At 40.7% G+C, this 24241-nt stretch overlaps 1 protein-coding gene across 6 annotated transcripts in view; it reads right to left on the reverse strand.

The window, feature by feature from the left end:
• The window catches only part of LOC109422787 (troponin C, isoallergen Bla g 6.0101), a 57124-nt gene that overhangs the window by 14652 nt on the left and 18231 nt on the right, over window positions 1-24241 (reverse strand). Inside the window, exons 3-7 of one of the 6 annotated variants that reach the window (XM_062853014.1) lie at window positions 11212-11478; window positions 10837-10968; window positions 10753-10773; window positions 9957-10060; window positions 2520-2799 (exon numbers count right to left, since the gene is read on the reverse strand). In XM_062853014.1, coding sequence (XP_062708998.1) covers window positions 10053-10060; window positions 10753-10773; window positions 10837-10968; window positions 11212-11478 — 428 coding nt within the window. In that variant the 3' untranslated portion in view covers window positions 2520-2799; window positions 9957-10052. Of the gene's footprint in view, window positions 1-2095; window positions 2276-2519; window positions 2800-9956; window positions 10072-10545; window positions 10774-10836; window positions 10969-11211; window positions 11479-24241 lie in introns of those variants that run through there. The other 5 variants (XM_062853012.1, XM_029878808.2, XM_062853013.1 and 2 more) reach the window with 5 other exon arrangements.

Here is a 24241-nt window from a genome sequence, read left to right on the forward strand (position 1 = left end):
GAGGGTTAACACTCTATTGTTCAAATTCTCAGAAAAAAGTGTTAAATTTTAGATGTTGAAGAATGTTACGGGGCGAAACTTCCGCTGGTATTTTTCGCTTTGGCTAGTAATGAAATGTAACTTCCATTAAACTCTCATTTAACTTTTCGCAACAGCTATGAAAGATTACAGATGCTTGTAGTAGTTAATCGGTCAATGTCAATCGCTTGAATATCTACTTCAAATTACAAAATCTTTTTGACGCAATTTATTTATAAGAATATTTCTGGCGTTTGATTTAAGTAAGTCTTAAGTTTGCTGTGATTCTTATGCAGATTGGACTTATTCAAATCGAACGTCAGATTTGTTAGGCACACTCATTTAAGATTCACAAAATCCTTACATTTTTTTAACCTTCGCCAAGATTCACACAGCCAAGCAATAAGTAAAAAAAAAACAATCTTACCGATCCCTCAACAACTTTGACAGTTTGTTACTCAGATTCAGCAATTGTGTTTTTTATTGTGAGAAACAGCAAACAAACGTCACTTTTTACTATTATCTCAGTGAGTTTGCTGTACAGTCAGCAGCTGTGCGAGAACAGCCGAATTCGCAAATACTATTATATCTAGTGTATGATTTCAAAATAAGTAGCCCTAATAGATATTTTTTTTTCGTGACGTAATTTATGGATGTACCCCTTAAGTTATGTAATGCAAAAAATCCATTTCAAAATCATCCCTTCCATTCATTTTTTTTTGCATGGGACGTCAACAGGCCACCCAGTTCACCTTACAAAGCGTGACGTAATTTGTGTACGTACCCCATTCCTACGTAATTTTAGTTGGCCATGTTTTCTACTTTACAATCTATCTATTGATCTATGTATGTATTGTTTCATTCTGTTAATTTAAACTCAAGGAGGCATTTTTTCTTGATTTTCCAGACGGGAGCTTGTTTTGGATAACTCAAAAAAGCAGAAGACAGTACTAAGCTCACCGGGATAATTCGTAATCAATAAAATTTTAAGGATAGCCATGATCGAATTGAGGAAAACTTATGGGCAACTGTAGGGGGCGAAAATTAGAGCGGAGGTGGGGCGAAGATTGAATTTTGGGGGGCGAAAAATAAATCACAAATCAATATTGAAAATTGTTATTTTAATGTATTAAATCTTCATTTAATGGTACTTTTGAGCTGAGTTATCATTGATTGAAGGATAATTAGCAAGAATCACCAAAGAAACATATATATTATCGGAAATATATGCTGAAACTCAATAATTTGGGTAATTCAATGCTTTAGGGGGGGCGAAATCTAATGCTTTTACCCTACATAATATTATTATTTTTATGCAAAGAAATATTTACAAAATAATTAAAATAATAGAAATGTTGTTTTTTTGATATTGAATATGTTTTCCGGGAAATGGTCATTCCGGGAAATGGTTTTCCGGGAAATGGTACATTCCGGGAAATGGTTTTCCGGGAAATGGTTTTCCGGGAAACGGTACATTCCGGGAAACGGGTTTCCGGGAAATGGTTTTCCGGGAAACGACGTACAATCGTTTAATCAGTATTCCAGTTTCATCAGCAGTTAATCTTTTACACTCTCAAAACTCATCAAAATCGCATCTTCCGCGCAATTCAATTATCCAATCGTTGTTAGCGAAGAAAAAGCCATACTGTGGGTAAGCGGAGCGTTTTCTCAATGAACCTCGTGAGACAAGCTACCGGGTCCAGCAGCTTTTATCACCTTGCAGGTACGTGATATCCCTGCACGATTAGAGGTGTTCGATACTTACCTAACAATGCAATGGACCGAGAGCGAGAGCGGAGAAAATGTGCGTGCAGCATTCCACGAAGATTGCGCGAAGAAGCAGTATTACTCAGTGTAATTCACCCAAATTGAAGCAAAGAAAGCGAAATCCGAAATAGAGAAAGACTTTTATTTATTTTTTTCTTGTTGAATGAAACCGATTAGAGTTCCCACGCGACCCGACGCGGCTAGAGCAGAGTGAGGTAGTGGGAGGCATCCCGCGTGTGCGTAAAGCTGCAAACAGAGCAAATGCGTATATAGTTGGTTTCACAATTCAAATAAAAGTCATGTGCGCGCGTGAGGTTTTAAGGAAAGAATCAATGCGTTTATTTCAGTCGACGACATTCGTTAATCTTAAAAGCGGTTAAAAGGTGTTAGCATTTGATTGATCGCCTTCCGAAGCAGTCGCTCGCTCGCGCAAAACGTGTGGCAAACTTCGGTGCTTGAGGAGCTTCGCGGCCTTATTCATCCGGACCACCTGTATTAGTTCCGCAAGATTTGGAGATAGAGTTTAAGCATATTAGATTTGTATGTTGTCCTTTTTTGATGCTTGATCCGAAAGGGTGACGTTCATGACATGACTTACTGAAGTGAGTTCGCGAATCAATGAATGCCGAGACTTGACCTCTTTTTGCCTAACTGTGGAATCCTTTGAGAGTTTGCACATGTTTTGACAATTTAACAAGAATGCTTTTCGAAGATTCTATATTAAAACCCCATAGTGACGTTATGATTGATTTTAATGGTCCATACAGGTTGATGACGATTTAGCTTCCTTCTTCCGTATCGAAAACTTTTATGCCTGACCTTAGAACTAGACTTTATATGTAAACTAAAGTATTCGTAATAATAGCAATAAACTAGAAAAAACAATCTCTCTGACTTTGGTGACGCTGAAACACTGGCTGCTGCTGCGAAACTTAACCTACAAATCGGTAAATATTGGAAAAGCATCAGATGGTGTGTGTGATTTTCGGAGGATCAGGCGCTCAACCTAGAAACCTACAATGTTGAACAAGAGAACGAAGAAAAAGCAGTTCAGCGAAGCGATACAAGCAGAAAGCGTGAAGTTCTTCTAAAGACTTCTCGGTTGGACTAAGCAGCAATAAACCATTTTGCGAGAAAATTTGCTACAATGGGAAGTTTGGAACAAATGAATATACTAATAAACTTCTTCCTATTCTTTCTTAAAATGGCTTATTACAAGGATATGGGACTAGAGGAGTAAACGAAATCCAGATGTTTTGTAGATACGGCCGAGAACAGCATTGAACTTTTAAAACTCTAATAGGGTGTGTATTTCGGACGAGACAATTTTCAAATTGTAAGGAAATTTAATTTCGAGAAGAGATTTCAGAGAAAACCTTAGCAAAATAACTGAAGGAAAGTTGTTAGAATCCTGGAGGGAATCTCAGTAAAGATTGTGAAGAGAGTGTAAGTGAAAATTGAGAAATCTCAGTGTAGACTTTGAATAGAAGGAGATTCTGAAGTGAATCTCAGTGGACATTCTGGAGAGCATCTCAGTAAAGATTTTGAAGAAAATGTCAGTGGACATTCTGAAGAAAATTTCAGTAGAGATTCCGAAGAGAAATCCTGTGGAGATTCCAAAAAGAATCTCAGGGAAGATTCTAAAAAGATTCTCAGTGAACATTTTGAAGAAAATCTCAGTGAAAATTCGGAAAAAAATCTCAGTGGAGATTCCAAAGAGAATTTATAGAAGAGATTCTGAAGTAAATCTCAGTGGACATTCTACAGAGTATGTGAGCAAAGATTTTGCAGAAAATATCAGTAAACATTCTGAAAAGAATCTCAGAGGAGATACTGAAGAAAATCTCAGTGAAGATTGTGAAGATAAAGAAGATTCTCAAGATAATCTCAGTGGACATTCTGGAGAATCTCAGTGAACATTCTGGAGAATCTCAGTGGATTTCCGAAGAGAAATCTGGTGGAGATTCTGGAGAGAATCTCAGTGTAGATTCAGAGAGAATCTTGGTGGAGATTCCGAAGATAATCTCAGTGGAGATATGGGGAAAATTTCTGAGGAGATTGTGGAGAGAGTCTCATTAGAGGTTCTGTGAAGATTTTTTGAGAATCTCACTGAAGATTCTGAAGACAATCTAAGTAAACATTCTGGAGAGTATCTCAGTAAAGATTTTTAAGAAAATCTCAGTAGACATTCTGAAGAGAATCTCAGTGGAGATTCCGAAGAGAAATTCAGTGTAGAACCTGAAGAGAATCTCCGGGGAGATTCTGAAGAGAATCACAGTAAATACTCTGGAGAGAATCTCAGTGGAGATTCTGGAGAGAATCTCGATGGAGCTTTTGGAGAGAATCTCAGTGGAGATTCTGGAGCGAATTTCGGTGGAGATTCTGGAGAGAATCTCGGTGGAGACTCTGGAGAGAATCTCAGTGGAGATTCTGAAGTGAATCTCAGTGGACATTCTGCAGAGTATCTGAACAAAGATTTTGCAGAAAATGTCAGTGGACATTCTGAAAAGAATCTCAGGGGAGATACTAAAGAAAATTTCAGAAAAGATTGTGAAGATAATCTCAAAGTAGATTCTCAAGAGAATCTCAGTGGACATTCTGGAAAATCTCAGTGGACATTCTGGAGAATCTCAGTGGACATTCTGGAGAATGTCAGTGGATTTCCGAAGAGAAATCCGGTGGAGATTCTGGAGAGAATCTCAGTGTAGATTCAGAGAGCATCTTGGTGGAGATTCCGAAGATTATCTCAGTGGAGATTGTGGAGAGAAACTAGTGGAGATATGGGGAAAATTTCTGAGGAGATTATGGAGAGAATCTCATTAGAGATTCTGTAAATAATCTCAGTGAAGATTTTTTGAGAATCTCACTGAAGATTCTGAAGACAATCTAAGTGAACATTCTGGAGAGTATCTCAGTAAAGATTTTTAAGAAGATCTCAGTAGACAATAGACATTCTGTAGAGAATCTCAGGGGAGATTCCGAAGAGAAATCCAGTGTAGAACCTGAAGAGAATCTCCGGGGAGATTCTGAAGAGAATCTCAGTAAAGACTCTGGAGAGAATCTCAGTGGAGAATCTGGGGAGAATCTCGGTGGAGAATCTGGGGAGAATCTTGGTGGAGATTCTGGAAAAAATCTCGGTGGAGATTCTGGAGAGGATCTCGGTGGAGATTCTGGAGAGAATCTCGGTGGAGATTCTGGAGAGAATCTCGGTGGAGATTCTGGAGAGAATCTCGGTGGAGATTCTGGAGAGAATCTCGGTGGAGATTCTGGAGAGAATCTCGGTGGAGATTCTGGAGAGAATCTCGGTGGAGATTCTGGAGAGAATCTCGGTGGAGATTCTGGAGAGAATCTCGGTGGAGATTCTGGAGAGAATCTCGGTGGAGATTCTGGAGAGAATCTCGGTGGAGATTCTGGAGAGAATCTCGGTGGAGATTCTGGAGAGAATCTCGATGGAGATTCTGGAGAGAATCTCGGTGGAGATTCTGGAGAGAATCTCGGTGGAGATTCTGGAAAAAATTTCGGTGGAGATTCTGGAGAGAATCTCGGTGGAGATTCTGGAGAGAATCTCGGTGGAGATTCTGGAGAAAATCTCAGTGGAGATTCTGGAGTGAATCTCGGTGGAGATTCTGGAGAGAATCTCAGTGGGGATTCTGGAGAGAATCTCAGTGGATATTCTGGAGAAAATCTCAGTAGAGATTCTCAGTAGAGATTCTGGAGAGAATCTCAGTAGAGATTCTAAAGAGATTCGGGAGAGAATCTCAGTGGAGATTCTGGAGAGAATCTCAGTGGAGATTATGGAGTGAATCTCAGTGGAGATTCTGGAGAGAATCTCAGTGGAGATTCTGGAGAGAATCTCAGTGGAGATTCTGGAGAGAATCTCATTGGAGATTCTGGAGAGAATCTCAGTGGAGATTCTGGAGAGAATCTCAGTGGAGATTCTGGAGAGAATCTCAGTAGAGATTCTGGAGAGAATCTCAGTAGAGATTCTGGAGAGAATCTCAGTAGAGATTCTGGGGAGAAACTCAGAAGAGATTCTCAGTAGAGATTCTGGAGAGAATCTTCGTAGAAATTCTAAAGAGATTCGGGAGAGAATCTCATTAGAGATTGTGGAGAGAATCTCAGTAGAGATTCTGGCGAGAATCTCTGTAGAGATTCTGGAGAGAATCTCTGTAGAGAATCTGTAGAGAATCTCTGTAGAGATTCTGAAGAGAATCTCAGGAGAGATTCCGGAGAGAGTTTCAGAAGAAATTCTGGAGAAAATCTCAGTAGAGATTCTGGAGAGAATCTCAGTAGAGGTTCTGGAGAGAATCTCAGTAGAGATTCTGGAGAGAATCTCAGTAGAGATTCTGGAGAGAATCTCAGTAGAGATTCTGGAGAGAATCTCAGTAGAGATTCTGGAGAGAATCTCAGTAGAGATTCTCTCCAGAATCTCTACAGAGATTCTCTCCAGAATCTCTACTGAGATTCTCTCCAGAATCTCTACTGGTATTCTCTCCAGAATCTCAAAAGAGATTCTCTCCAGAATCTCAACAGAGATTCTCTCCAGAATCTCTACAGAGATTCTCTCCAGAATCTCAACAGAGATTCTCTCCAGAATCTCTACTGAGATTCTCTCCATAATATCTAATGAGATTCTCTCCAGAATCTCTCCAGAATCTCTCCAGAATCTCTCCAGAATCTCTACTGAGGTTCTCTCCAGAATCTCTACTGAGATTCTCTCCTGAATCTCTACTGAGATTCTCTCCAGATTCTCTACTGAGAATCTCTCCAGAATCTCTACTGTGATTCTCTCAAGAATCTCTAATGAGATTCTCTCAAGAATCTCTAATGAGATTCTCTCCAAAACCTCTACTGAGATTCTCTCCAGAATCTTTACTGAGATTCTCTCCAGAATCTCTATTGAGATTCTCTCCAGAATCTCTACTGAGATTCTCTGCAGAATCTCTTCTGAGATTCTCTCCAGAATCTACTGAGATTCTCTGCAGAATCTCTACTGAGATTCTCTGCAGAATCTCTACTGAGATTCTCTGCAGAATCTCTACTGAGATTCTCTCCAGAATCTCTACTGAGATTCTCTCCAGAATCTCTACTGAGATTCTCTCCAGAATCTCTACTGAGATTCTCTCCAGAATCTCTACTGAGATTCTCTCCAGAATCTCTTCTGAGATTCTCTCTAGAATCTCTACTGAGATTCTCTCCAGAATCTCTACTGAGATTCTCTTCAGAGTCTCTACTGAGATTCTCTTCAGAGTCTCTACTGAGATTCTCTCCAGAATCTCTACTGAGATTCTCTCCAGAATCTCTACTGAGATTCTCTCCAGAATCTCTACTGAGATTCTCTCCAGAATCTCTACTGAGATTCTCTCCAGAATCTCTACTGAGATTCTCTCCAGAATCTCTACTGAGATTCTCTCCAGAATCTCTACTGAGATTCTCTCCAGAATCTCTACTGAGATTCTCTCCAGAATCTCTACTGAGATTCTCTCCAGAATCTCTACTGAGATTCTCTCCAGAATCTCTACTGAGATTCTCTCCAGAATCTCTACTGAGATTCTCTCCAGAATCTCTACTGAGATTCTCTCCAGAATCTCTACTGAGATTCTCTCCAGAATCTCTACTGAGATTCTCTCCAGAATCTCTACTGAGATTCTCTCCAGAATCTCTACTGAGATTCTCTCCAGAATCTCTACTGAGATTCTCTCCAGAATCTCTACTGAGATTCTCTCCAGAATCTCTACTGAGATTCTCTTCAGAATCTCTACTGAGATTCTCTCCAGAATCTCTACTGAGATTCTCTCCAGAATCTCTACTGAGATTCTCTCCAGAATCTCTACTGAGATTCTCTCCAGAATCTCTACTGAGATTCTCTCCAGAATCTCTACTGAGATTCTCTCCAGAATCTCTACTGAGATTCTCTCCAGAATCTCTACTGAGATTCTCTCCAGAATCTCTACTGAGATTCTCTCCAGAATCTCTACTGAGATTCTCTCCAGAATCTCTACTGAGATTCTCTCCAGAATCTCTACTGAGATTCTCTCCAGAATCTCTACTGAGATTCTCTCCAGAATCTCTACTGAGATTCTCTCCAGAATCTCTACTGAGATTCTCTCCAGAATCTCTACTGAGATTCTCTCTAGAATCTCTACTGAGATCCTCTCCAGAATCTACTGAGATTCTCTCCAGAATCTCTACTGAGATTCTCTCCAGAATCTCTACTGAGATTCTCTCCAGAATCTCTACTGAGATTCTCTCCAGAATCTCTACTGAGATTCTCTCCAGAATCTCTACTGAGATTCTCTCCAGAATCTCTACTGAGATTCTCTCCAGAATCTCTACTGAGATTCTCTCCAGAATCTCTACTGAGATTCTCTCCAGAATCTCTACTGAGATTCTCTCCAGAATCTCTACTGAGATTCTCTCCAGAATCTCAACTGAGATTCTCTTCAGAATCTCTACTGAGATTCTCTTCAGACTCTCTACTGAGATTCTCTCCTGAATCTCTACTGAGATTCTCTCCAGAACCTCTACTGAGATTCTCTCCAGAATCTCTACTGAGAGTCTCTCCAGAATCTCTACTGAGATTCTCTCCAGAATCTCTACTGAGACTCTCCAGAATCTCTACTGAGATTCTCTCCAGAATCTCTCTGTAGATACCCTAAATGTTATCTCAGTAGAGATTCTGGAGAAAATCTCAGTAGGGATTCTGGAGAAAATCTCAGTAGAGATTCTGGAGAGAATCTCAGTAGAGATTCTGGAGAGAATCTCAGTAGAGATTCTGGAGAGAATCTCAGTAGAGATTCTGGAGAGAATCTCAGTAGAGATTCTGGAGAGAATCTCAGTAGAGATTCTGGAGAGAATCTCAGTAGAGATTCTGGAGAGAATCTCAGTAGAGATTCTGGAGAGAATCTCAGTAGAGATTCTGGAGAGAATCTCAGTAGAGATTCTGGAGAGAATCTCAGTAGAGATTCTGGAGAGAATCTCAGTAGAGATTCTGGAGAGAATCTCAGTAGAGATTCTGGAGAGAATTTCAGTAGAGATTCTGGAGAGAATCTCAGTAGAGATTCTGGAGAGAATCTCAGTAGAGATTCTGGAGAGAATCTCAGTATAGATTCTGGAGAGAATCTCAGTGGAGATGCTGGAGAGAATTTCAGTAGAAATTCTTGAAAGAGTCTCAGTAGAGATTCTGGAAAGAATCTCAGTAGAGATTCTGGAAAGAATCTCAGTAGAGATTCTGGAAAGAATCTCAGTAGAGATTCTGGAGAGAATCTCAGTAGAGATTCTGGAGAGAATCTCAGTAGAGATTCTGGAGAGAATCTCAGTAGAGATTCTGGAGAGAATCTCATTAGAGATTCTGGAGAGAATCTCAGTAGAGATTCTGGAGAGAATCTCAGTAGAGATTCTGGAGAGAATCTCAGTAGAGATTCTGGAGAGAATCTCAGTAGAGATTCTGGAGAGAATCTCAGAAGAGATTCTGGAGAGAATCTCAGAAGAGATTCTGGAGAGAATCTCAGAAGAGATTCTGGAGAGAATCTCAGAAGAGATTCTGGAGAGAATCTCAGAAGAGATTCTGGAGAGAATCTCAGAAGAGATTCTGGAGAGAATCTCAGAAGAGATTCTGGAGAGAATCTCAGAAGAGATACTGGAGAGAATCTCAGTAGAGATACTGGAGAGGATCTCAGTAGAGATACTGGAGAGAATCTCAATAGAGATACTGGAGAGAATCTTAGTAGAGATACTGGAGAGAATCTCAGAAGAGATTCTGGAGAGAATCTCAGTAGAGATTCTGGAGAGAATCTCAGTAGAGATTCTGGAGAGAATCTCAGTAGAACTAATGGAGAGAATCTCAGTAGAAGTTCAGGAAAGAGAATATTGATATGGAATCCTGAGAAAATCTCAGTAGATATTCTGAAAAGAATTAAAGTAGAGAGTATTCTGATATTTTAGAGAGAATCTCTGTAGAGATTTTGGAGAGAAACTCTGTAGAGTTTCTGAAGAGAAAATCAGTAGAGATGCTGAAGAGAATCTCAGTTTTGGAGAGTATCTGTGTTTGGAATATTTTGTTGATCACTTTTGTTTCACTGTTGTAGATAACCAAATATTTTTCAACAATCTGGATTTCGCACCACTCGTTAACAAAAACTTAACAAAGGACTAAATAAAATCGGACGAACCATAAATACAACGCATAGCAGGACGCAGGACGCAGCACACGTTGGACGAAAGCACAACCACTGGGACGGCAATCTTCGACGCAAGGACAAATCACATCACATGGCTACATAATGCCTAGTCAGAAATCGATGAGGATGATGAGGGGTGATTCGTATAGTTGTCAAAAAAAGAAAGCATAAAAGGTAAAAGGCATCAGAAATCAGCTAAAACACAAAACACAAATATCCTACGCTTAAGCAACACAAACCAAACCTAACTACTCGAAGCTAGCTAATAAGCAATGCTAAGCTACTGTATACCTGTGATCAAGAGTACTTCTCAAAGTTGAGATATGGAAATGGATGAAGCGTGGAGAATGTGAGTTAAATGCATTTGTGATAACCGGTGCGGATGTTGCTGATGGATGATGAGTGGGAATGAGTGTCCAAATAGCGCTCTAGGCCACACCGAAAGCAATGTGGTAACATACAACAGTCACAAGGACACGGCTCACAAGAACGTCGAACAACAGCTGTTAAAGGGTTGTTTGCCCAGGTTTCTCATTTGCTGGTTTAGGAACAACAGTTTTGTTTAAGTGTGCTTTTGTACCGTTCAGTGTGCCTGGTTGTTGCTATCTACCACAAAACTCATCATCGACAATTTCGTGTCGGATCGAAATCGCCAACGAAATGGGTTATTTTTGGAGAGCGACGGTGACAGCAGACAAGCTTTTCGCGGGAAGCTTCGTGCAGCGGCCATTAGAATTTTTAGCAATGTGCGATAACAGAACTACAATGGATATAGGGGTTTATTCACCTGTCATAACCTCCATGAATTCTGGAAGAAGAAGGAAAAAGTTCGTTAGGACTGGCCAATTTGAATTGAGGTGAATTGCAGTACCTTCAAAGTCTACCGTTCCTGAACCGTCAGCATCAATTTCATCTACAATATCGTCCAGTTCTTCCTCGGGCACCGCACCGTCCAACTCCCGGAGGATCTGTTTGAATGAGTCTACTGGAATGAAGCCCTTGGCTGGAAGATAGAAAAGACCACGTGAATGATTTCAAATTGTCTCAAAATAAACAGATGCTCGTAACGACACATTGTATACGAGAATATTCAGTTCTAACGAGATTCCGTTTCTTTTTATAGACAATTGGTATTGCCAACTCAACTTGGCACCATCTCAAAGCAATGCACCACTTAACCATCATTGATTACAGTTGTTTTCTATCAGCATTTTCACCGAATCCCAACCGTCGTCCGTTCACTAACCTTCCTTATCGTACATCATGAACACCTCTCGGAGTTCCTTCCGTAACGCGTCGTAGTCCTCCTCTGGTTCCACGTAGTTCGACGCCAGTTGCACAAACTCGTTGAACTCCAGCTGGCCGGATTCGTCCTCGTCGTACTCGTCGATCACATCCTCCAGCTCTTCCTCTGACAATGTGTGGCCGAGCAGTTCCAGGATGGTGCCGACGACGTCGGTGGGAATGCTGCCCGTCTTGTCCTTATCGAACGCATCGAAGGAAGCCTTCAGCACTGGAGAGGGAGGAAAAGGGGAATTATAAATCTATTTATAATTGAATGATAATGTGACAATCCCATTTAAACATGGTGTGTTGGAATACTGGACTTTGAAAAACAATTTTGAGAAATTTTCAGCATAACAATTTGCGATAAAGAATTGCGGAAGAGACCTGGGTGCAATCTCTAAATTTTTGACTTAGCAAACCAAAATGAAGGCACAACGCTTTCACACTGCTAACTTTTGGAAGCTTTGGAATTGTTTGAAATTTGAATAACATATTGGTTCTGAATTACATAATTACATTCACGCTATTCACACATTCTACGCTCACTGTAATTTCTTGGCATGTTATGTGCTGAACACATTGATTATGACTATATACAACCCTGTAAAGGCCTTGGAATTCAGCATGACCATGACCAGGTATTTTGATACCTTCTGATGCAGAAGGTGACGGGCTCGATTTCAGGTCAATCCAGCATCTTTTTTGGAACGGAATACATACTTGAGCTGAGAAGCTGTCTCCATTCCAGTGGGGACGATTTGCCAAGAATAAGGCAACCAATGATCATTAAAGGGGGCTACACTATTCACCGGCGAAGGTCAATGCAAACAAGACATCTACATGCTGTTTGCATTGCCGACAATGTTCTGAGTTGACAGCATGAAATATTGCCATGCTGTCTAATAATTTTTACACATCCTCCCTTCATAACTTCAACCGACGATGCTACACCGCATCTAAATATGTTGAGCAGCTGTGGTGGGGATCGTTCACTGAACTACTGATTTCGGTTCAATTTAGCTTGCTAGGGGAATACGATGTTGAGAACATGTGTTTGGAACCAGTAAGGTAAAATGTACCCTACGAAAAAAAAATCAATTGGAATTGAAATACACCCAAATTTTTAAAAGCAAGATGCAAATGGTTCGTTAACTATTATTGAACTTTGGGAGTTGTTTCGAATAATGGGGAGGAGGGCTAGAAGCAATGGAGAATAAGTGACAAAACCCACATTCGAGCGAGGTTTAACCCGTAAACACCCGGGACGATCTACTTTTGGTAGAAATGCAATATCTTCTTTGTTTTAAAACATTTTACCCCGGCATTTTTTTTCATAGTCAAAGGGAATACTGCCCCTCTTGGCATGTCAGTCCCATTTCGTTTCTAATGCAAACCATATTTTTGTCACTCTCGAAGTCATTCGAAACAAATTAGATATTTTTCCTGTCTTATTTCACAGCGAAATATGCCACGAAAAGGATATGCATGAAGTGAATACATTTCTTTGAAAAATATTGGAGTTGTAATACAAATGGTAGACGCTTCGAAAAACAACATGGGACTGACATGCGAAGAGGGGCAGAATAGTTGTACTAAGAAATGCATAGTACCTCCCCTCTTTGCACCCTCACCCCTTTTGCGGGGAGCCGAAAATACGTGGCTTTTTTGTATTTTTTATAAGTTCTGCAAGTTTTTGTTCAAATTTTATCGTTTTGATAATCATCAATAGTTTTTACACATCCGAGACATGCAATGTATTACTACCCATCATAGTCCGTTGAAGTTTTGATCCCAGAGCTATTCTAAGGCCTTCAAAGTACTCCGAAGTTTGTGACACAAATCCAATATTTTCAACCACATTTTATACACGATGAATGATCACAGAACAGAGTCTACGGTACTCAAAAAGCCTTAAAGCACCCCTAGAAAATTCATGGTACATGAATTGGGTCATCTAGGTCATCCAAATCACTCTGAAATTCATTTTCTTAAGATCTAAAACATCCACCATTGTTTGTGTTCACTCTGTTCAAGAAATTTAATCACGTTGATGTAAATTAGACCTCAAAATGCTATGAGCAACTTGATAGTTGCATTCCATGAAATACAAATGGCCTCCAATACACTTGGAAGTTTGGGTTACGATATATACATACTGTATCATGCTTTAGCTGTAAAAAAATTTGTCGAATGTAGTCTATACTGCTGATGGAACCTCAGTGCACATCTGTAATGCTTTTGGTACATTCATGGGATATTTCAGGCTTTCCAAAATATTCTGGAATTAGGATGTTCCAGGTCTACAGGCTCTACTCTTGTTTTTCTGCACTCTATCCGCATAATTCTTTCACGATTGTGTCTGTTGCACCTCATTGTATTACGAGTATCTTTATTTGTTGCTATTTGGGTGTCCACTGGCATACACATGGACCCAATGTATTTTGAAGTATGGGTCGCAATATCTGTAAATCTTGAGATATTTTTGTTGTGGCGAATTCTCGCGGAATATAATCTACGCTACTCTTAGAATCTCAGAGTGCAATTCTAATAACTTAGCAACATTTACTTGGTGATCTAGGTCATCCAAACTATTCTAGAATTAAGACCATCAAGCGCTATAAGCTCTACTCTTGTATCTCTTTACTTCATCGGTGTAATTCTTCCACGATTATCTCTGCTGTTTCTTATAATATTTTGAGTATTTCTTTGTGTTACTTGTGCATCCACTGACATACAAATGACCTTTATGGTATTTGGAAGTGTCGAAAATTACCCAAGAATTCCTCTAGGCGTTCCTCGGAAATTCCTCCAGGAGTCCCTCAGAAATTCATCGTGATGTTCTCCGAGAACATCTACGAGTTCCTAGAGAATGCCTCAAGACTTCCACTGAAATTCTTCAGGAGTTTCCCAGCAGTTTCTCGAAAATTGCTTCAGGAGCTATGCTGGAATTCCTTCAGGAATTCCTCAAGAATTACTTCAAGAACTTTTCGAAAAGTCCTGCAGGAGTTCCTCGGAAATATCTCCAGAAATTCCTCGAGGATTCCACGGGAGTCCCCCAAATATTTATCCAGGCATTCCTTTAAAACTCCTCAAGGAAATTTTCTCAAGAGATCCTTCAGAAATTTCTCCTGGGATTCCTCCAGGAAGTTTTCCAGGGATTCCTCCAGGAATTTTCTTAGGAATTTCTCCAGGGATCGCTCCAGCAATTTCCAGTAAGCTCGATGATTTTGCCAATCGCTCTTCAGCGGCAGGTCTTACTATCAACGGCAACAAGACCAAATCGTTGGATGTAAACACGGTCAACCCTTCCAGCTTTACGGTAGTTGGGCAATCAGTGGAGAATGTTGAAAGCTTCCAATATCTTGGTAGCCAAATGGCGGCCGATGACCACCAAGATTGACATAGGTGCACGGATCAAGAAGGCAAAGGCACCTTTTGCGAGTTTAAGAATTGTATGGAAAAACAACCAGATCAGTCGAAGCACCAAAATCCGAATTTTTTACTTGAACGTGAAATCTGTGCAGCTATACGCCAGTGAAACCTGGTGTGTATCAGTGGAGAACACACAACGGCTGCAGGTCTTCATTAATAGATGCCTGCGGTTTATACTTCGTGCATGGTGGCCTCACAATTGCATCTCCAACGTAGAGCTCTATCGTCGATGTTATCAAAAGCCGATAGCTCGGGAGCGAAAGTGGAGGTGGGTCGGCCGCACTCTACGCAGGGGCGGAAACGAAATCTGCAAACAAGCGTTAGACTGGAACCCAGCAGACCCAGAGCAACATGGCAGCGCAGCCTCAACAACGAAATAAAGCAAATCGACAGAAATTTGACCTGGCCACAGGTCAAGGCGATGGCTGGCAATCACCCAGGATGGAAATCTTTCAATTCGCCCCTCTTTACCACCGTGGGTGCCCAGGACTAAAACACAACACAACGGAGAACACATATAACACCCAGTGGAGAATTTTCCGTTGGACGACAAGTTTTCCCCGACTGGAGCGGGAATCGAACCCACATTCCGAGGCTTTCGAGACACCTAAACGACCGCTCGGCCACGAAGCATGGCAGACGGGGAGGTGGTAGAGAATTCATCTACCTCGGTTCCTTGCTAACGGCTGACAACAGGGTGAGCCGTGAAATACGAAGGCGCATCATCAGTGGTAGTCGTGCCTACTACGGGCTCCAGAAGAAACAGCGGTCAGAAAAGATTCGCCCCCCGCATCAAATGTACCATGTACAAAACTCTAATAAGAGCGGTGGTTTTCTACGGGCACGATACATGGACCATGTTTGAGGAGGACCTGCAAGCATTCGTAGTTTTCGAGCTACGCGTGCAAAGGACGATCTTCGGCGGCATGCAGGAGAACGGTGTGTGGCAGTGAAGGATGAACCACGAGCTTGCTGCAATCTACGGGGACCCCACCTTCCTGAAAGTGGCTAAAGCTGGTTGGTTACGGTGGGCAGGACATGTTGCAAGAATGGCGGACAACAACCCTGTAAAGTGTTTTTCAGATTTTGTGCTTTAGAGAGCACTTACAAGTGGGTTTCGTGGCCGTGCGGCTAAAGGCATCAGTCATCTGGGCATTTCGTAAGCCTCGGAGTGTGGGTTCAATTCCCGCTCCAGCCGGGGAAAACTTTTCGTCAAACAGAAAATTCTCCACTGGGCCACTGGGTGTTATGTGTACTGTCCGTTGACTAGTGCTAGTGCTTGTTCAATCTGTACAACCTCTGGTTGAAGACGGTGTAGTATTTATTATTTACAAGTGAGGTGATAGTGACGGCATTCTATCCTCTTAGTAAGGTCGGGTGATACTGTCTTGAAACGGTGCACTGCGGTGGATGGTCTAATGGCGGCACCCTTTTCCGTCCCATAAAACCGTGGCGTAGCCTTAAAGTACGTTCCTGACCTGTAGTCAGCTGAGGTTGGGTGGAAGTAGGTTCAGATTAACACTCTTGAATAGCGCTGATCCGACTCTGAGCACAGTACCCATAAGGCCCCTACCAACTCTCGGGTGGCCTTCCTGCTGGCATAGATAACCACCAGGATCACTCGATTACTTCATTGGCAGTGAGGGATGGTGGCTCTAAGAGGCAGGGGCGTACACTTTCGTTTCAATGATACACTTTCCTGCAACATTTGAATGAGTCATTTCAAGTGTTTCATACATTTTTCTAATGACTCGGTCGTTAAAAAAAACTTTTCCACTCATCGTAGCACTCGGTAGTCTCCCACCCGGTCGCATTGCTTGTGCTTCACCCGTCAGAGCATTAGTGTCTCACTGGTGCGCGCTAGTCTCTCAATGGTAACTGGCGCCAGTTAATTGGATTTAAGTGGTCGAATATTTTATCCTCTTTCATAAAACATCATTCTATTGGCGTGCACCACTATTTAAAAATGTGGTTTAAATAGTGTTTTAGCATGTTGAAGTATTTCAATGACTCATAAATGAAACGAAAATCCAAGTGTATCATCCCATGTTTCATACACACTTGTTTCTGTAGCAGCAACGAACGAGTGTGTTGCTGGGTAAGAGATGAAGCATCACAGCAGTCCGTTCGCATGGGAAACGATTTGCTACAGTCGTCGTACGTCATGTTTTCCTTTCGAAATTGCACGACCCTGCTAAGAGGGGCCGAACAAAAATGACTACTAAATCCATAAACCGTGTGATTCAGAGTGGAGAAGCAGAGGGAACGACGTTGAACCCGTTCGTGCGAGGACTACTGGCGAGATCGCCAATACAAGGGGCTGGTGTACCCATCAGCAAGCAGGTGACAGAAGGTTCAACAAGAGGAGCACGAGGTGCAGCACCAGCCAAGGAAGCGCAGATGATTGGCATGGACTTCTCGCGGGTGCTGAACCGCATCAGGAGAGGTCTACCAAAGATGTTGATAGTTGCCTAACAGCTGGACAAGCTGATTGGCTACACGATTGGGCGGACAACCATCAGCAAGGACCTGAAACAGGACCTGCTGAAGATCAGCAAATTGCTGGCTCTAGCCAAGAAGAAATATGATCTCCTGATCGAAGAGCGGAGTACGGCTGATGCGAGCAGAGAGGAGCGGCATTGGCGTATCTACGATTTTTTCCTAGGGGGTGCCTAGGAGGTGCCAGTTTCAGTGGCTTTCAGGTTGCTCTTTTTAAGGAAATACCGATCCGACCTCAATTTCCTAGTATAATGATATACTGCGTCGCGGGAAAATAGAACTTGTATTTTCAGTTTGAACTTAAGTACTTAACAATCATCGCGACAACCCTTGTTTTGTGGATTGAAAATAATCAGGTCCATTAGAATACATTTTCGAAGCAATTATTAGACGTGTAAATCTCGGAACTATAATATATCCACAAATTTGCGTGTAACTTGTATTCATCGTTACATCCTCTTTGTTTTATTGCATGATAATAACCCTTTAAAAATAGCTTTCAAGAACAATTTTAAGGAATATAAATACTTAAAAATTCAAAATCAGAATACATATTTCCATTTTTGGTTTGGCCACAAAATTAATGGCTAAAAAAGCGTTTTTTAATTAGTTGAATATTACCACGTGGACACGAAATTACTTTTACAGAAAAATTGTGAGTATGATTCTCAAAACTACAAAATTCGCACTCGATTATCCTGAGTTCCGTTCTGAAGCTTCACTAACATATTATCAATCCAGTTGAAACCCGGAATTTGGTGCGAGCGAACTTCGATTTTTCTCATCGGGATCCTGATGTTCGCACCAAATTCCGATTTTGACTGGATTGGTAATTACCATATATTAATATATCTGGTGAATGGAATGCTGTATAAAGCTGATTTTTTAAATAGTATTTCAAGCATTGTTTTGTTAATGTCAGCAATTCTATTGATATTTGCTTTTAAAAATTCTCCAATTATTCTTCAGGCAATTCCTTAGCGAATTCTTTTAGTGAAGCCATTCGACAATAACTCTGGGAACATCCACACATTTTTTTTTTAAATCTTCGGCAAGTCATTCTGCTTTTTTTGGATTTTCGTCCATTTTTTGGACTTTTATTATTTATGCTATTCGGTATTACTTCGCCAATTCCTTTGAAAACTCCTTCGGAAAGTCTTTCATAAATCGCTTCTATAATTTTATTGAAAAATCTTCAGACACTTACTTCTAGATTTCTTCAGTTTTCATGCAAGGAATTCCTGCAGCAGATGATTCCGGAATACCTTCGGCAATTCCGATGTTACTTACATTGAACATTTATTCGGGAGTTTCATCAGCACTTGGGAACTTCTTTGGTAATTCCTTTGGAAATTGATTCGGCAAATTTCTTAGTGATTGCTTCGGGAATTTATTTGAAAAAAAAAAAACTTTGGTGGTTCTTTAAAAATTCTGTCACGGTGATTCTACGGAAATTACTTTTAGGGTTCTTTTTAAATTTTCTTCAGAAATTCCTTTAATGCTTTCGGAAAATTCTTAATTTGTTTGAATTCATTTCTTTATTTTTTTATAGAATATATAGAATATTTCGGCAATTTATTTTAAGATTGGATTTAGCCAATTTCCTTAAAAAGTCTTAATATTTTTTATTCAGGTAATTCTTATATGAATTCTTTTGGCAACTACTTTGAAAGCTCTAATGTAATTTTGGTGGATTTTTTTCCGACAATTTCTTTGGGATTTTTTTCAGTAAGTTTTTCGTGAATTTCATGGGATTTTCTTTGACCAAGACCAGTTGACCAAGACAACTTTCGGAAGCAATGAATATAAATACAGTTAAATCATAAAGAATTTCAAAAATAATCACAATAAAATTGCCCAATAAATCCGCAAAATAACTTGAAAAGAAATTGCTGAAATAGTTTCAGAGGAATAGTTATTGAAATTAAGCAAAAAAAAACCAAAGAAATTGCTGATGAAATTCTAATGAAACTACCGCAGAAATTTTCAAAAAAAAAAAAAGAATAATCCCCAAAGAAATGGTCATACTACGGTATAGCGAATACGGAGTCGTAGGTTCTAATCCCACCAGAACGCGATTTTTTTTTCATGTCTCAATTTGTCAATTAGCAACATTCTGTGCCTTCTAATTAATTACAAGTTTGTAAGGGAAAAAACTATAGGATTTCACTAGAGATTTCTCTAGTAATACCTTCTAGGATTTCTCTGGAAATTCCAACTATTCCCGAAATTCGATTAGGGATTTCTACTAGAATTCATTTAAGAGGAGTTCCAGGAGTAATACCGTGATAAATTTCTATAGTAATCCATAAATAAAAACTCTAGAATAATTCCTGGATGAGTCTCTAGAAAGGAAGGATCAAAGGAACTTCTGGAAATATCCTAGGAACACTACCTGGAAGAATCCTAGAGGGATTCCTGCATGTATCACCGTGAGAATTTTTTGACGAGACCTACAGGAGGCATTCCTGAAACATTAGAAGCAGGAATCTTTTTTTTTTAATTTTTAGTATTGTGTATTTTAACATATGCTAATTCTACACTTAAGCAGGAATCGCTTATGGAATCGCAGGAGGAGTTCCTGGATGAAAGTCAAGAGGATTTCCTGGAAGAATCCAATAAGAAATATTTGGAGAAATTCCAGGAAAACCTTTAGGATTTCCAGGAGGAAACACTGAAGGTACTTCTGCAATGCTCCTAGAAAGATTGCCTTGAAGAATCCAAGCAAGTTTTGAAGGAATCCCTGGAGAAATTCTTAGAATAATTCCTAGAAAAATTCCGGGAGACATTACAGTAAGAAATTCTGGAGGAGTCCTAGGAGGAATTTCTGGAAGAACCACAGTAGAACTGCTTGAGAAATCCAGCTGAAATTCCTGGAGGAAGAACAAGTGGAGTTCCTGGAGAAATCCCTTGAGAAAATTATGAGAAAATCCTTGGATAAAAGCTCTCCGGTGATCCTCCAGGCATTTTGGAGGATCACCGGAGAGCCTCTGAAGAAATCACAGGAAAAATCTCAGGAGGTATTGTTAAAAGGATTCTGGGGTGTATCATTGTAGAAATCTCAGCAGAAATGCTAGGAGGTATTGCTGGAGCAAACTATACAAGAATTTATAGAGAAACCCAATCAGGAATGTCTGGCGGAATCCAAATAAAAAATCCTTGGAATGCCAAGAGAAGTGCCTGCAAGAACCGGTAGAGGTATTCTGGAAGAATCTTTAGAGAAGGTCCTGAAGAAATCGCGAGGAATTTCTGAAGAAATATCAGGAAGATTTCTTGGAAGAATTCCAGCTATAATGCTAGGATAAATTCGTAAAGGAATTACAAGAAGAATATACGGACGTATCATAGTAAGAATTTCTGATGGAATTACTGGACGAACCTCAGGAGGAGTTGTTTGAGGTATTCTTGGAGGAAGGCCAAAGGGAGTTTCTGCAGGAATTCCATGAGGAATTTCTATAGGAATTCCTGAATGGATCCTTGGAGAAATCCCTGGTAGGACAACCAAAGAAATTCCTGCAAAAATTCCAGGAAGATTACCTGGAAAAATTCCAGCAAAAACGCCAAAAGAAAGCTCTAGAAAAATCCGTAGCATAATTTCTGAACTAGCATAGTTAGAATGTATTAATAAGAATAGCTCGAAGAACCGCAGGAATTGCTAGAAGAATCCCAGCTGGAATAACTGGAGCAGCGCTTCTCGAAATTGGGAAACGGGTCTTGGGAGTTTGGGAAGCGCGGATCTGGAGGAATTCCTAGAATTGAGGGAGGTATCATAGAAGTAATTTCTAGAGAAATCCTTGAATCAGGAATGCCGGGGGTATCCTAAAAGAAGTTCCTCTACCAAGTGACCAATAGAAGTTCTTGGAGAAATCCCCTGCGGAATTTCTGGAATAGCCTCTGGAGAAAGTCCTGTTTAAATCCTTGAAGAAATCTCTGGAAGAATCACCGAAGAGATTTTTAGAAAAATCCCAGGATGATTTTCTGGAAGAATTTCCGAAAGAACTTCCCTAGTAGAATTCCTGAAGGTATCACAGTGAGAATTATTGGAGGAGTTCTAAGAGAACTTGCTGGAATCCTAGCCACAGTTCCCGGAGGAAGACCAGTATAAGCTCCTGGAGAAATTTCATGAGAAATTTCTGGAAGAAACTCTGAATAAAATCTCTGAAGGAATTCCTGGAAGAATCACCGGAAGAAACTTCTGAAAGAATCCCAGGAAGGTTGTCCTGAATAACCCAACCAGGAATTCCTGAAGAAATCCCAAGATAAATTAAAAAAAAAAATCCCTAGAAGAATTCCAAGAAGTACCATAGTAAGAATTTCGAAAGAAATACTACGAGAAATTGCTGGATCAATATCTGCTGAAATTTTTAGTATGTACAGCCCCATATGAACTGCCTGGAGAATCCTGAGAGAAGTTTATTAAAGAAATATCGGGAGGAATCCATAAAGGAAGCCTAGAAAAATCACTGTTTGAATAGATAAAGGTATTACTGGAGGAATCCATGGAGAAGTCTGTTGATTGTTCATACCAATATCCAAAACGCCAAAACGTGCAACAGGTGTATAAGTAATTCCGGGTGTGTTTAAGTTTTATTAAAATGTGCCTTTAATAAATATTGAAATTTATTGTGTGAAATTTTAAATTTTAGGTGACTGTCAAAGAAAACATGTAAGGGGTGCCAAGTTTGTTCTAGGGGGTGCCAGGCACCCCTGGAACCCCCCCTAGCTACGCTAATGAGGAGCGGTCATCCCAAATGTACAGCTTCATCTTTGCTGGCAACGCGACGATGCAGAACGAAACCATGCAGCTCGCCGGAGCCGTAGCAGAGAGGTCAAACCTCTCTACGGCTCGAGCTGCATAGTCGAAACCTATCGAGGAGACGCGATCCAAGAAGCGTCTGGCAGAGGCGGGTAAAAATCCAGAGGGAGAAAGGGACGGCCAGCGCGAGTAACCAGGCTGCCAAGACGTTTGCGAAACGCGCAAGGGGCTGGGAAACCAAGCCCCAAGAGACCAACCTCAAAAGGAACAGTAGCCAACCGGACCAAGGCAAGGAAAACCCTTGGTTTACGGTTGGAAAGAAGAATGTAGTGAGAAACCTCACGTACACGGAGGTGTTGAGAGCTATGCGAGGCAAAAATCGTCTCTCACCGCAGTCAACTGGAGAGATGGCTGAAGAAGAAGAAGACGGCCACACTTAAACAGCAGTGTGAGGTAGATGCACCAAATGCATAGATCCGCCTGCAAAAGGGCCCCACAGTCACGCAGATCGCCAAGATCAGGCTCCCCGTAGGAGAGGTGAACATGACGACTGCAGTCGGCAAGATCAGAGTTGGCTGGTCAGTGTGCCCGCTCAGCACATACGAGCCCCTCTTAGCGTACTTCAAGTGCTTTGAGCAAGGACATAATCCATGTGCGTGTAAAGGCCCCGACAGGAGCAGTGTTGGTAAACTCACACTCGAAGCTGACTCATAAACCGCTCCTACGTGAACAAACTCGCCTGCAATTTTGAATCACTTTCCCACGCACGTAGGGTGATCATATGGTATCCTAAAGCAGGATTTGTCCTCCTTTTTGATCAAAAATCGAATGTCCTCCTTCTCCATGGAAATGTCCTCCTTTTCGAACTTGCATAAAATTGTATGTTAAAAAAAATCATATTATTTGAATGTTATTGTAAAGCTATGATAAGCACCAAATATGTTTAAAATGGGTATTCAACTAGAATAAAAGTGATGCTGACTGGCACTTATGGGGAATGAATAAACCGATATGTTTCATATAAATAATAATAATAACATTTTAACAATAATTTTCTACAACAATACAGTACAGTATAAAAGCAGCCGCATTGATTTATGAGAACTCTTATTCGATTAGCTCAAGTTACAAAACATTCTGGCAAATCTCTGGAAGTTGTGATAGAATAGCAGTAAAAGTAGCCGAATAAAAAGTTATCGAGCCCAGAAAACTGAGACGACTAGTGGTGTTTGCAGATATATTTTCGTTTATGATTTGTCCTAGATTTCTTCCTTGCTATGGGGCTGTCCATAAACCACGTTGTCATTAGGGGGGGGGGGGGAGGGGGTGGGGGTTCGGCCAGTGACCATTTTGTATGGACAAATTAAAAAAAATTGTACGGACTAATGACCACGCGGGGGGGGGGGGGCTGTTGAAAAGTCCCAAAAAATGACCACGTGGTTTATGGACAGCCCCTATTCAGCGTTCACTGCTTCAGTTCGACTGTTATCCAGTAGAGAGTAACATTGATTGCACCATTGCAAGTTTTCCAAGCTTATTAAAAGTGTTATTTTATGAGAACTACACAATTTCAATCAAATAAATAACAAGTTTCAATATCCATGGTTAGAATGATAGCAGATTTCAATTCATTTTTTTGAGGAGTTTATAAAATAATCTGGATGCCCTTAAAAAATCAATTGACGCACACTACGCTAAAATGCTATTTTTTTTGTATTTTCGTGCTGTTTTAAAAACTGTCCTCCTTTTCATACAAATGTCCTCCTTTTCCAACCGAATTTGGACAAAATGTCCTCCTTCGCTTCATTTCCATATGGTCACCCTACACGCACGCGATTTTCATGCAAAATCTCGCTCTCACGAGTCAAACGCCGAAATCTCGTTCGCTTGTAAAACGAATCCAAATCAATTTAAAAGACATTCTTTATTGTTGTACTCAAGATTTGGTCTTATCCTATCATACAATCCATAAAACTTCGATGAAAATAATAAGACCACCAAGAAATAAAGCAACAAGTAAAATCACGAGTCAACTCATGCATGAGTGAGTTTGGTGAGTTTAGTGAGTCAAGCATCGCGCGTGTAACAACCCCACCATGAGATTTGAGAATTTGAGTTTTTACCAACACTGGACAGGAGTAAACTCTGCCAAAAGTGCGGAGTGGAGGGCCATATCGCCAAAGAGTGCAGCTCGGCACCAAAATGCCTGATTTCCACGGGTAGGCCGAAATGTCCAGGCACTCGAGGAAGTTAAACCAACCGACGAGAATGCAGGTTACTCAGCTAAACATGAACCACTGTG

Source organism: Aedes albopictus, chromosome 2, assembly GCF_035046485.1.
Source record: "Aedes albopictus strain Foshan chromosome 2, AalbF5, whole genome shotgun sequence".
In the NCBI taxonomy this organism is placed as follows: Eukaryota; Metazoa; Arthropoda; class Insecta; order Diptera; family Culicidae; genus Aedes; species Aedes albopictus.